Source organism: Falco cherrug, chromosome 5 (genome assembly GCF_023634085.1).
Source record: "Falco cherrug isolate bFalChe1 chromosome 5, bFalChe1.pri, whole genome shotgun sequence".
Lineage (NCBI taxonomy): Eukaryota > Metazoa > Chordata > Aves > Falconiformes > Falconidae > Falco > Falco cherrug.
In genome coordinates this window covers 57,274,361-57,286,402 of record NC_073701.1, presented here as the reverse complement: position 1 = coordinate 57,286,402, position 12,042 = coordinate 57,274,361, and the positions used below count along the sequence as shown (strand labels likewise).

Sequence of the window (12,042 nt, the reverse complement as noted above, 5' to 3'; positions counted from 1 at the left end):
ACACTTCTTAGGAATCACTCTCAAGTATGGACCATAAAAAACTAAAGGCACAAACTTCTGATGCTTTTGGATCCAGAGTTCCAAGTCCAATTCGTTTTTGCAATATTACCAAACATATGGTCTACACCATAAATAATTCCCAGGGAAAAAAAAACCAAACCAAACCAAAACAAAGCCCTTACATGATTAAGGTTAAAGCAGCGAGTCATTTAAGGCAAAAAAAGCCCCTATGGACATTGCAGTTAACCCCAAATGAAGCACATACATCTAAAAGCAATCAGTGAGAAGGTCATCCTTAAAGAAAACCCTGAAATAGTGACAAAAGAAATGCCAAATGCCAAATGAAGGCACAGAAACAGATTAAACTCTACCATCACATTGTCAGGCAATAAATATATAATTAAGACACATTGGTGTTTACAAAGACTGTGGTCAGCTCTTTTTGAGAAATTAGTTTTTCTCCCTAATGTTTCCCTTTCACTGCTAATAACAAATTTAATTCAGAGTAACATTGCTCCAATGTAACTTTTATATTATAAATCTTTAAAAGCCTGCAGTCTCTCCATTATATTTCCTTTCTCTTCTCTACACAAAATAAATGATTTTTCTAACCACACCCCACAACATTGTTTATACTGTACTTGGTTGCTACATCTGTTTTCCTTCTGTCTGAGCAACCAATGTGAAATTTCATTCAAATAGCTTTAACTAAAAATTTATTTCCTAAATATAAACAAAAAGATTTGTCCCAGGCAAGTGTGTATCCATATGCATCTTAGAAAGCCATGCCAGCAAGACATTATTCTCAAATATTTCCATTCTTCCACCGCACTAGCACAAATCACAACCACCAAGAAAAAAATAACCTGAATTTAGAAGTAAACAGTTCACTCTTGCTGTACAGTTTAAAAAAAAAAAAAAAAGCTAGCTGAAACATTTCTCATTCAAACAGCAGCAGCATCGTTAGATCACATAATTGGAATGGTAATGATGATACTGCTTTCTGAAATGGAAATACTTACACAGACCCCTAAACTGACCTGTTGTTCCCCAACTTAGAGCACTTAGAGGGCATATACACAGTGCTAAGTTTCTCAAAGTTGTGTTTGGTTTTGGTTTTGTTAGTGAAAAAAAAATAGATTTATATCTAAATAAAGGGCAGCAGATACTAGAAGAAGGTATATGCCTGTAGGACAGAAGCAGGTCTCCCGACTGCAAATAACATTGTATTATCTTACCATCTTCTGAGGACTGGAACGTATCCCAGCTCAGCAGAGCTCCTGCCCTTTTGTTCTTGTCTGCTATATGTACAATATCATATAACTTCACTATGATCAATGGGATTATTTTATTTACACACCATATACTCCATTGTCTCATGTCCTTTTAGAAACAGTTCCTGGAAATGAAGGGCTAGAGTTGTTGTCAAACACTTTATTTGTCCCTTTTTTTTTAATTTAAAAGTGAAACAAACAAGAAATCGCCATACAACTCAGCAAGAGGTTTAAAAAAAATATCCAGGGCCATTCACAAGTCTCTTTCATATCAAGAGCTTCCTTGTCTTCTCCCCAAAGAACAGAATGATCAGCAACATTTCAGTTACACTGCCGATAAAAATAGAAGTAGTAATCAGTAAAAAACATTCCAGCAAAATAAGGATCTGTCGAGCAGCCTGCAAAACCCTGCAGAAGAAAAATAAAGGAGATTCATATAGGATCTTCTCTCAGTTCAAATGCTATTTGTCTTTTGCTGTGTTGCCATTTGAAAAGGCTTACCGGTGCAGCTACACGGAAGTAGTACGCACTGTCATACAATTTAGCTACAGGGAGACTCCAAATATGCTGACGTCCCTAGATGATAAATGAGAGAGAGAGATTAGATAACCTCATTTCACATTAAATCGGAAAGAAGGTTAGGCTCTGGGAACATTTCATTGACAAATGCAGTGCAAATTAATTATGGTAACAAGACTTGATCGCTATAGTCAGAGTACTTAAAGACAAAAGTGCTGACTTTAAACCCTGCAAATGTGGGTTTGCTCTGATCAGCCCTGCACAGGAACTGACAGACATCTGGCTCCCATGACACTCAGCTGGGCTCTGAATAACTGAACTCCCTCTCCAGTTTTTCCAAGCAAATCCCGCAATAAACAGGGGTTGTTCCTGATGTGCCAGGTGGCCCGAGAGGTTTAAGGTGGAATAGTAGCAAATGGCAATTTTGCTGATTTTGAAACAGCAGCTTTAGTAGTCCTCAGAAGGCACTGAAAGTTCCTCTGCATACTCTAAAGATATGGGTAATGTCTTCACTCAGTATTTCAAAATTAGATGCAGACAAGACTTAATGCTATTTTTGATTGCAGTGACCTGCCATGTACAAATGAAATAATATATTTTTTATCTGAAAAGTTTATGCTTCATTGAATAAAATAAAATCCAGTCCTCACCTCTTTTTAATCTAATGATCCATGGTAACTCTTATTTCATCAGTTTCTAGTGTCTCAGCTCCTTCATCTTTCCCTCCTCCCTTCACTTTCTGACACATTCTCTCTGTTGGAGATGATATGTTCATGTGATACAACTTATGTGAGACTGCTGAGTCCAAATGATTGTTGTCCTGCTCTTTGGAAGGGAATAAGTCTTCCAGTGCCTAGCAAAATCCTCTTGAAAAAAAACCCTTAAACTCAGCAGCATTTCTATTCTGAGTCACATCAAACCTGAATGCTCACTGCTGCTGGAGGCTAGTTACCTTTAGTTTTTTCATGTCTTTCAGGTTGACCCAGGAAATCTCTTTGACCAGTTTTAGCAGTCAAGGGACATTTCTGCATCGCAAAACTCTCTGGGTCTGACTTAATTTTAGTTCTGTTGGAATTATGGCAGACAGGTCAAAACTCGGACAGTTCTGGCTTTTTGATGGCTTTGCAGCAGTTGCAGAGAAGCCTGCAACTTTTTGCAAAGACATTTGAAAAGTTGATCAGAAAGTCAGCTTAAAGGCAGGGGTATCCCAACTGCTCTAACTGACAAAGCACCAAAAAAAGTCACTTAAAATCAATTAAGAACATACAATGTATAGCACCATAGATCAGAAATCTAAAGAAGAATCTGAAATTACTTCCAACTTCTGGAGGGTCTTTCCTGCAATGTGTTCAGAAATGCTACTATTCTTGCTTCTACCTTTCCTACCATTTTAGCCAGAATAAACATTTCCAAGCAATACAGACAAATCGAGGCCTTGAAAGAGTCTTATATTTCCAGAGAATGTGAAGGGAGTTTAAGGCCTTCATCAATTTACTGGAGATGATCAAAAGTTTGCAAGATCCAGTCTCTTAATATTTTTTTACTGGAAAAAGCTTACATGTTTTTACAGCTTTTTTTCCCATTAAGGAAATCCATTTATTGGTAAACTCCTGTTTACACAGGAATAAAGGGGAATATGACCATTGTTTCCAGTGAATTCAAGACTTAAAAAGTGAAATTCATTACCCATAAGACAATAATGGAAGCATAGAGTAAGTAAAAGTTTGAAGGACTCTGTCTCCTAAGGCCCTGGGTGATAAGTACTTCCATTTCTCAAGTATCTCTGGAGATATGATGAGTTATAGTGCTGAGTTAGGCTGAAGCAGATTCAAAACTGTCCTTGCGGAGAGTCACTAGATAGATCTTTATAACACTCAGCAGAAAACTGACCCCCACAAAAACACTGCACTTCATTATGGTCATGCCAAAGCCAGCTATGACTGGCAGACTCAAAGTACCATTTAGATTTCTACTATCTTAATCAAAATCAGAATTTTGTAGCCATTAATTTTATAAAAATTATGCCAACAAGCCAAAGTAATGCTGCAAAAATCTTACCTGTGTGGTGTCTAGGAAATCCTTCCTACTGTTTTGGATTGAAGAAAAATGGGAGCAATAATTTCCAAATGTGACTTTGCAGAGAAATATAATTAATGGTTCTGTGGTGCTTCAAGAAACAGAGAAAAACAAGGATCTATCCCATTCCTCTTAAATAGAAGAACAATATACATGAATACTATATATATATATATATAGGGAGGGAAATCCGAAGAATTGAATTGCAGGGAAATAAAGCAGAGGAGCTCACTTCACTGGCTGATATGGAGAGAAACCTAAGTCACCAACCTCTAACCTGGTCCCATTTCCTTCCACGAATGAAGGATGTTTTACATTTGGAAATCTGCATCATCTTTACAGTTGTTAAGATAAATGTAGAAATGTACACTAAACTTCCTCAAGCCTTAAGCACATTCATACCAGAAGCTATATACAACTTTTTATAAAAATTAATGGTCATGACATTCTTGAGTTGCATGGCTTCCACCATGCATAGGCATAATATACCTATGCCAGAGGGCACCTGGGCATCTAAAGACATTTATCAATTTTATGGAAGACAAACTCATAACAAGCCTTAAAACTGGGACCTATCTAAGTAACTCCCGTTTGCTGCTGTACACATGCAAATAGATCATTAAAAAGAAGTAAAAATATCCTAGACTTTGTCTGGGAAAGCAATGGTAAAAACAGAATTTCATTCAGAATTCTTCAACAGCAAGGACCTTGTGGTCATACCTTCTCCAAATTATCCCTAGAGAGAGTTTCCAGCACTTCCTAGCTTACCAGATGGCTTTTCTGAGAAGAGTATAAACAAACAAAAATGGCTTGGAGATCCAAAGTAAGTCACATATGGCAATGCAATGGCTAGCAGAAAAAATGAAAGCAGAAGGTGGAGAAAAGGTGACGTGAATATTTACAGTTTATGCTGTGGGGAACAATGAAGCACCCCCCACCAACAAGGTATTATAAGAAACATCAATTTTAAACATGTAATTCATAAATGGCACGTTCTCTGTCCTAGACGTGCTGTAAGTAGTGTGTGTTGGTTTAACTTGATTTTATTCAGCAGGCATACAGGTTTTCCAAATTTTTGAAGTATTCACAGTATCTTACAGTATTTGGACACACCAGTAACCCAGGTATGTTTGGACTTCCGAAGTGTTTTGAGGTTTTTTTAATTTTGTGTCTTTGTTTAGTGAAAGTATATAGAAAAGGTACATAGTGAAAATCCCCCTCCCCGCAAAACACAAACCAATATCCAAAACTGCTTCAGTGAAACTGAGTGTCATGTTTAATCCCTACATGGGAGGGCTGTCATATTAGATTATAATGGTATACACTAAAAAACAAATTTTTAGTGGCTGTAGAAAATGAGCAGGCTTCAGGAGTACTGTTACACCTCCTTTTATCTGAAAAAGACAGATGTTTACAAGGATAACATTCAAGATCAAAAGACTGGACCTAAAGACTACCCATAACTTCACAGAGCCCTTTCTTGGAGAGACTGGAGTCATTAAGTGTCACCAGGCAGTGTTTGGCAGCTGTTCTGGGTATCACTGGCCTTCTCAGAGAAGAGCCCTAAAAGAAAGGGCTTGTTACTTCTGGGAGAACACAATGGAGCTAGGCTTTTACTTGAGGAGAAAACATCTGCTGAGAGGAGTAAGTCTGCTGCTTATTCCTGCTGTAAGTCACAATTTTATGCATTACCAGAGGTTCCTGCACAAGTATTCCCTTTCACAGGGTTTGGCACAACTGGCCAAAAAAGGTGTTCTCTGGCGTTAGTTATGTATGTTCCTTAATAACATTTCCCTATATCAAAAAAAAAAAAAATCAAATCTCTAGGCCAAAGGCCACAATCCTGCTAATATATGAGCACATGTCTACTGAAATGATTATTAAACTGAACCTTAAGGTTACTGGATTTTAATATCTGCATCAATGGGTGAAATTGTCATTGGGCTGAAAGTGGTAGTGGGTCTATGCTACAGGAAAGGATCCACTCAGAAGTCTACATCAAGAACTGTTGTGCATAGATTTGTCCTACTCCTCTGAATAGGGACAAATTCATGTCACAATAGAAATCAGGCAAGAACTATTATCCAAAAAATGACCCACTGTCTTCTTATGTATGTATTACCATTAGTTGTACTTACTTTATTTCCAGTGAGATTTCTACATCCATGGGTGTGTATTTGTTAACAGGAATAACATAGCTGTAATTTCCAGACCTGAAAAACATGGCATTAATACACATAGGATTTTGAGATGGACACTATCTTTGCAAAAACATGGAAATTGCATTTAAATTTATAAAGAAAAAATAATAAAAGCTAGAAAAAACTCCTGCGTGCTAGAGGAAACTACGTTGAGAAGGAGCCAGCCAGGTAGCTATGACATGTTAATGGTATTTTATTCCACCACAATAAAGCATAATAAAACAATTTACCTACCTGCACTGTAGATTTTTACCACAATAACGACTGTCAATGCTTTGCTGAGTTTCCAAAATCTGTATGGAACTGATTGTTGTATCAATCCCTAAAAATATTAAGAATAATGTTTTATTCTTGATTATTTCAGAAATCTTAGATAGGAGCATAATAAAATTGCAGTTAATAGAGCTGCATCCACTCCCTTGCTTCCAGTACAGGAGTTGCTGCAGGTCTAGATTAGCACTCAGTAAAAAGCCTCTGGATGATTACTTTCACTCTGCCATTACAGGGGAGATAAGATTCTTGTTTGATTCACAGGGACAAATATCCTAGCCACCTAATACTGTGATATTTTCTTTGGGGCAGATGCTGAAGGCTATTTTGATGGCAGTCCAAGTAGAATACGAATTGTTTATCTTGCTGTACTAGAAGCCATGCTCACGCAAGTAACCATTAATCTGAAAAACATTATCTTTGCTGAGAGAAATAATTTTGAATGCAACAAAACTTGTTGCTAATCCTATGTGCAGGAAAACTACCGAACTCTAATGAATGTTATAATGTCTTCAAAAAATGTTGTCTCGAACTTGAAAAATTTAAGTTTTGTAATATTCTACATACATGATGAAGAGTATAGCCACGATGGCGTGGCTCTTCCCCAAGGCAGATTAGTCCTGTGGGGAGTTAGGCAGCAAGAACCAGTGTGCTAACACAGCAGCACAGCTTCTGCTTTCACAGCTGGCCTAGGAATCACTGCACTGAGCTGCATCCTGAAGAGCGTATTTCTTCTGGATGCACCTACAGCACCTAGTCAGTGCAGGTCCATCATTAGGACCTGCAGCATCTCAGATCCCTAAACCAGTCCACTCCAGTCTGAACTGTGGCGGGCCCTCAAACAGGGGCTGAACAGGTTTAATCCCCTTGAGTGGACCTAGGCACACCCTGCCAATGGTCTGGGGAAGGCCAAGGTGTGGAGGGAGTGTGTAAGCCATCAGCAGATAGCCAGACTCCAGCTGTTGCCTACAGCATCAAGCTGCTGACAAATTTTGAGTCTTGCAGTGTGGTGCAGAAAGCCCATGGAGGACCTGGTTCAACAGGCCCAAGCCTGCTCTTCACATTGCATGGAGGACACGGGTTTTGTGTTTCTGTTCCTCTGTTCTACAGCAACAGATGATTATAGGCTGACCTGTGCTGTGATTGTAAAACATCTGTGTGATAAATATACTTAACTGTCAGCATGCAAACATCCACAGGTATGCTTAAGGCACAGAGGGAAATTGAGCATGTTCATCTCAAAGAACTAGTACAGAAGAACATTTCCCTATTACACAACATCTCATTACAACATGTATCATAGTAATGCCACAGAGGACCTTTCCTGAGGTGTGTAGCCATGTAAAAAAAAAAAAAAAAAAGAAAAAAAAAAATCAGAAGTGGAATGATTTTTCTCCGATCATCCCTGGGGCATACCCAAGCAGAACCTGTGTTCTATTCCTCACATGGCCTCAGGTAGCAACATGCTTTAAGTGTATGCCAGTGTATAGATGTTTTATCATCCAAATATTGCCTAATGTTTAATGAAATATTTATAAAAAAACCCAAACCTTAAACCAGAGCATCCACATAAACAGAAAAGACAAGGCATAATCCTGCTCATACTGAACGAATGCCAGAGCATGCCATCACCACATACGTAATCAGCAGATACTCATCTTTATGAAGAAGAATCAGTATTTTCAGCCCAGACTGGCTCTGACAGCAGTGTGCAGTCACTAAAAGGGGGGCCCTGAAATCAAGCCAAAAGTCTTGTGTCGAAGAACTTGATTTCATTTCCACTGATGCAGGCAGTGTCAGCATCCCAAGGCAGAGATGCCCCCTTTCAGCAGCTGACGTTTTAATGCATTAGGCCAACTGAACCAAAACCCAAACACTTCCTTTACACTGTATCATGCATTTCCTGCACACAAATACTACACTCATATCCTTAAGCATTTTGCTGTATTGTTAGCAGTGTTGAGCACCCTACAAGATTTTAGCCCCTGTCAAGGAAAGTGTCACTTGTCATTTTATTGCATCTGAAACCAAGTTTAAGAACCCTCTAAAGAGGGCAGCCAGAACGTCTATAAAAAAAAATAAAAATTAATGAAGATGTAAGAATAAATTGGAATGACAAGAAAATTATAGTGAATCACAGGTATTTAACAGATTCCTGAGTGCTAATTCTCTATAATGATCAGTTATAAATGAAACTTGTCTAAATTCCAGCAGCAGAATTCCAAACCTAAATGTAGCTCTTCAAAGTTATACAAGTAAAATTTCAAGAGCTTTATAAAAAAATATGGGACTTACAGTCATTTCCAAGATCAGGTCTTCCATTAGATTTTTTGACTGGCTCTCGTTCAGGTAACATGTCACTTTTGTTTCCTATGAAAGGATGCAAGTACAAATGTCCCCAAGTTAGGCTTGCATAGTTGTAACAGCAAAATATGAATACAACACCAGAAGATCTTTTGTTAATTATCTCTTGGATAAAGGCATGCATATCCAAAAAGGAAACCTTTAAAATACAAATCACGTCTATTCAGAAGAAGATATATACAGTCAAAAGAAGTTTGTAGATAACAAGAAACAAGTTTTTGAAATTCTACAGGATTTCTAAAACATTTAAAAAAATAGCCTCATACAAAGAATTTCATCCCACACACAGAATATCACCAATTGTTATAATAGAGGGCCAAAGTGAAAATCAACATCCAGTCAGGCTCTTCAGCACAAATCAGATCATAAAGCCACATCTTTCTTACTAGTGAGAAAATGGCATTAGTAAGAATAGACATCTGCCATGCAAACATAGGCCAGGGGAATAACTTAGCTTTTTGAACATGAGATGTGAGACACTAAGGACTGACCCACATGAGACACAGTACTTCAGAGAGAGAAGGACAAGTAACCAAATTAAAGATATTAATACACAGCTCTAACAACACAATCACTATGTTCACTGATGTCACCTCTGTAATTTCAAACAAAGAACTAGATTGGGAAATATAAGGTGATTATTTTTTTATTATTATTCTACTAATCTTCTCAGCACTCTTCTAGAAAAGATCTTTTGAATAATCATCATATATTACAACCTGGGGAAGGCAAATGGCCCTTCAAGCCCATGGAAAACTGTTTAAAGATATTCCTGTGCTTTTACACTAATTGTCAGCCAATAATCTGTCCAGAGACATGTTACCAATAAACTGGCACTGAGAAATGTCGATCTTGCCTAAACTAACATGCTTCATCAAATACCGTTTCATCTGTGAAAAAATGGAATCATGTATTTCTAGAATACCAAATTGTTCCATTCCCATGTTTTCCAAAGGAAACATTCTGATGTCAAAATGACTGTTCAGAATAGAAGTCACCATTTCATTTTATAAAAAAATATTTACTAAAGGAAGGATCAAAAAGCATTATTTCATTGAGATTGAAACAAGATGGCTGGATTGACCTTACTGTTCTCTTATTCATTCCTGATTTTGGTTTTCATTGTAATATCGGAAAATAAGAAAATCCAGACTTTTCTCATGCTAGTAGACTAGGAGCACGGAACAACATTAACAACTGAAATTCAAGGGCCCAGAAGCAATGTAATACAAAATCATCTTTGGGATTTCCATCATTTTTGTGTTTTGTTATGAATTTGTAATACTGCTGCCAGTTACTCCTTGAATCCATTTTCTATTTATTTGTTCATCTTACAGATGTACCAGTTCTGTCAACTGAAGTGGTAACCGTTGCATTTAGTAGTCATCTGCTGTCCAGTTTCTTTACACTGTTCCACACACCTAGAAAAATGGCTGCTGAACACATGTCGTCAGTTATACATGTACAGTAGGTCTTGAGGCAGATCTAAAAATAGCCTATTCATTCTCTCATTCTCCGTTTTAATTTACAAAGTAGTTGTCACATCTTCCTTTCACTTTGTTCTGTTTTCTCTGAATAGTCTAGGTATGTTAGCAATGCATTAAATGTTCCCTGCCATTTCACATTTTCATTAAAAGAGAACTATTCTGTAGGAAAACTTGTATTGCCTGTTACAGGTAAAAGATTGCTCACTGAAAGAAGGATGTTCTCCCTGTAGATAAAACACTTCACCCATGCAAGTGTTGGCAGGAATATTTATTAAATATTTTGAATTACAAAACATTTAATACTGTGATTTATTCGCAATGATGGAAGAAAGCATTAAGTGAATATCAGAATTTTGCATAAAAAATAGGATAGAGACAGATTTACTTCACTAAGATTTCAACTATTTAAACTGAGTCAGTATCCAGTCTAGAAATGTACTTTTACTTGTTTTTTTACTCATCATAAAATTACCATTTCATTGTCCTTTAAGCTGATGTAATCCAAATGATATGTAGAAAACTGGACCCTGATGTTATTTTTATTTGGAGCTCAAGTTGCCAGTTAAGAACACCAGGAAACACCAAAAAACACCATAGCAGTCTTCAACAAATTATGATAAACTTCCACTCTGTCACATACAGTAACTGAGGGCTTTCTCAAAGGCCCATGTGGGGTGTGAAGATCCAATTCAGTAACAAACATAAAAGTATGAGCATTTTACCAGAATGTAATGGGGACAACCACTATCTGCAGATAAGCTTCAGATAAACTTATTCAATAAATGCAGTATCCTTTTTGCTTCCCTCAAGCACTTTCTGGGTTGTAATTCACAAGTTGTAATATTCTATAAGTAGCATGGAAAAAACCTGCTGAAGATTTCTTGTGGTGGTGGTACCTTGCTATGAATCCGTTAACTACCATCTGAAGACAAAAAACGCAAATGCATGAAGTTGACCAAAATCCAGCAGAAGCCCTCACCAAGTTTATATTGTGAGGGGAGAGACACCAGGGAGAAACAACACTCTAAGAGAAAATAAGAACAGCCCCTGGTTATCAGCGACACTATATGAAGGGGTGAGCAATGAGCACTAATGGCATGGAAGCACAGAGCTGAAAAGGTCCAGATGCTGAAGGGTATTCATTCTCCTCAGCTCCACTGAAATCAATAGAAGTTCAAAAGTCTAAATCCCTCAGGGAAACCAGATCTTAAGACAAATAAAGTATGAGGAAAAAAGGCCACCTTAAGCTAGACTATATAAAGATGTGCTGAAATTTTGTTTAATAAGTTTTGTCTTGCTTATGAATGCTTTTGTTTCTACTTGAACACTCTTAACAGTGTCCCCAACAAATCCAAACTGTAAGGGATTAGGAGCTACAACAGATGCATTCAGTAGTAGCCTGCACTCGCAGAATTCAGGTATCGCATGGTGGAACAGTAAAAGATCTATTAAATATCCTAAATTAGCATTTAATTCAACTGTAATTTCAAATAGATTTATCTTTCCATGGATCAGACTAATCGGCTGATTCTAAAATATCCACTGTTTATCTTGATTATTCCCCACATTTAACTTTTATCTTTTCGTTCTGATAACATTTTCCTTTTCATTTATCTTGGCTACAGCTAGATCAAGCAGCTTGTTGGTTTTCCTTCTGTTTGGATTTCATATTGACATTGTTACCTTCCATCTGGGGATAAATTCAGCTTCATTAAACTTGTGCAGATCTGAAATCTTTCAGTAGCTTGTGTACTGTGCTGATTTTTCACTCTTGGATCCACACTTAATGCTATTTGGAGCATAAGACCTTGAGAAGGTAATGCTTTGTGTTTATTCTTATCTTCCCTTTCC

General features: G+C 37.3%; 1 protein-coding gene across 1 annotated transcript in view; it reads right to left on the bottom strand.

Moving 5' to 3' along the window:
- Positions 1-1,465: 1,465 nt before the first annotated feature.
- The window catches only part of MYRFL (myelin regulatory factor like), a 41,619-nt gene continuing 31,042 nt past the window's right edge, over positions 1,466-12,042 (bottom strand). Inside the window, exons 20-25 of the mRNA XM_055711150.1 lie at positions 8,636-8,710; positions 6,305-6,392; positions 6,008-6,082; positions 3,852-3,960; positions 1,776-1,850; positions 1,466-1,682 (exon numbers count right to left, since the gene is read on the bottom strand). Of these exons, the coding sequence (XP_055567125.1) occupies positions 1,596-1,682; positions 1,776-1,850; positions 3,852-3,960; positions 6,008-6,082; positions 6,305-6,392; positions 8,636-8,710 (509 nt within the window). The 3' untranslated portion in view covers positions 1,466-1,595. The remainder of the gene's footprint in view (positions 1,683-1,775; positions 1,851-3,851; positions 3,961-6,007; positions 6,083-6,304; positions 6,393-8,635; positions 8,711-12,042) is intronic.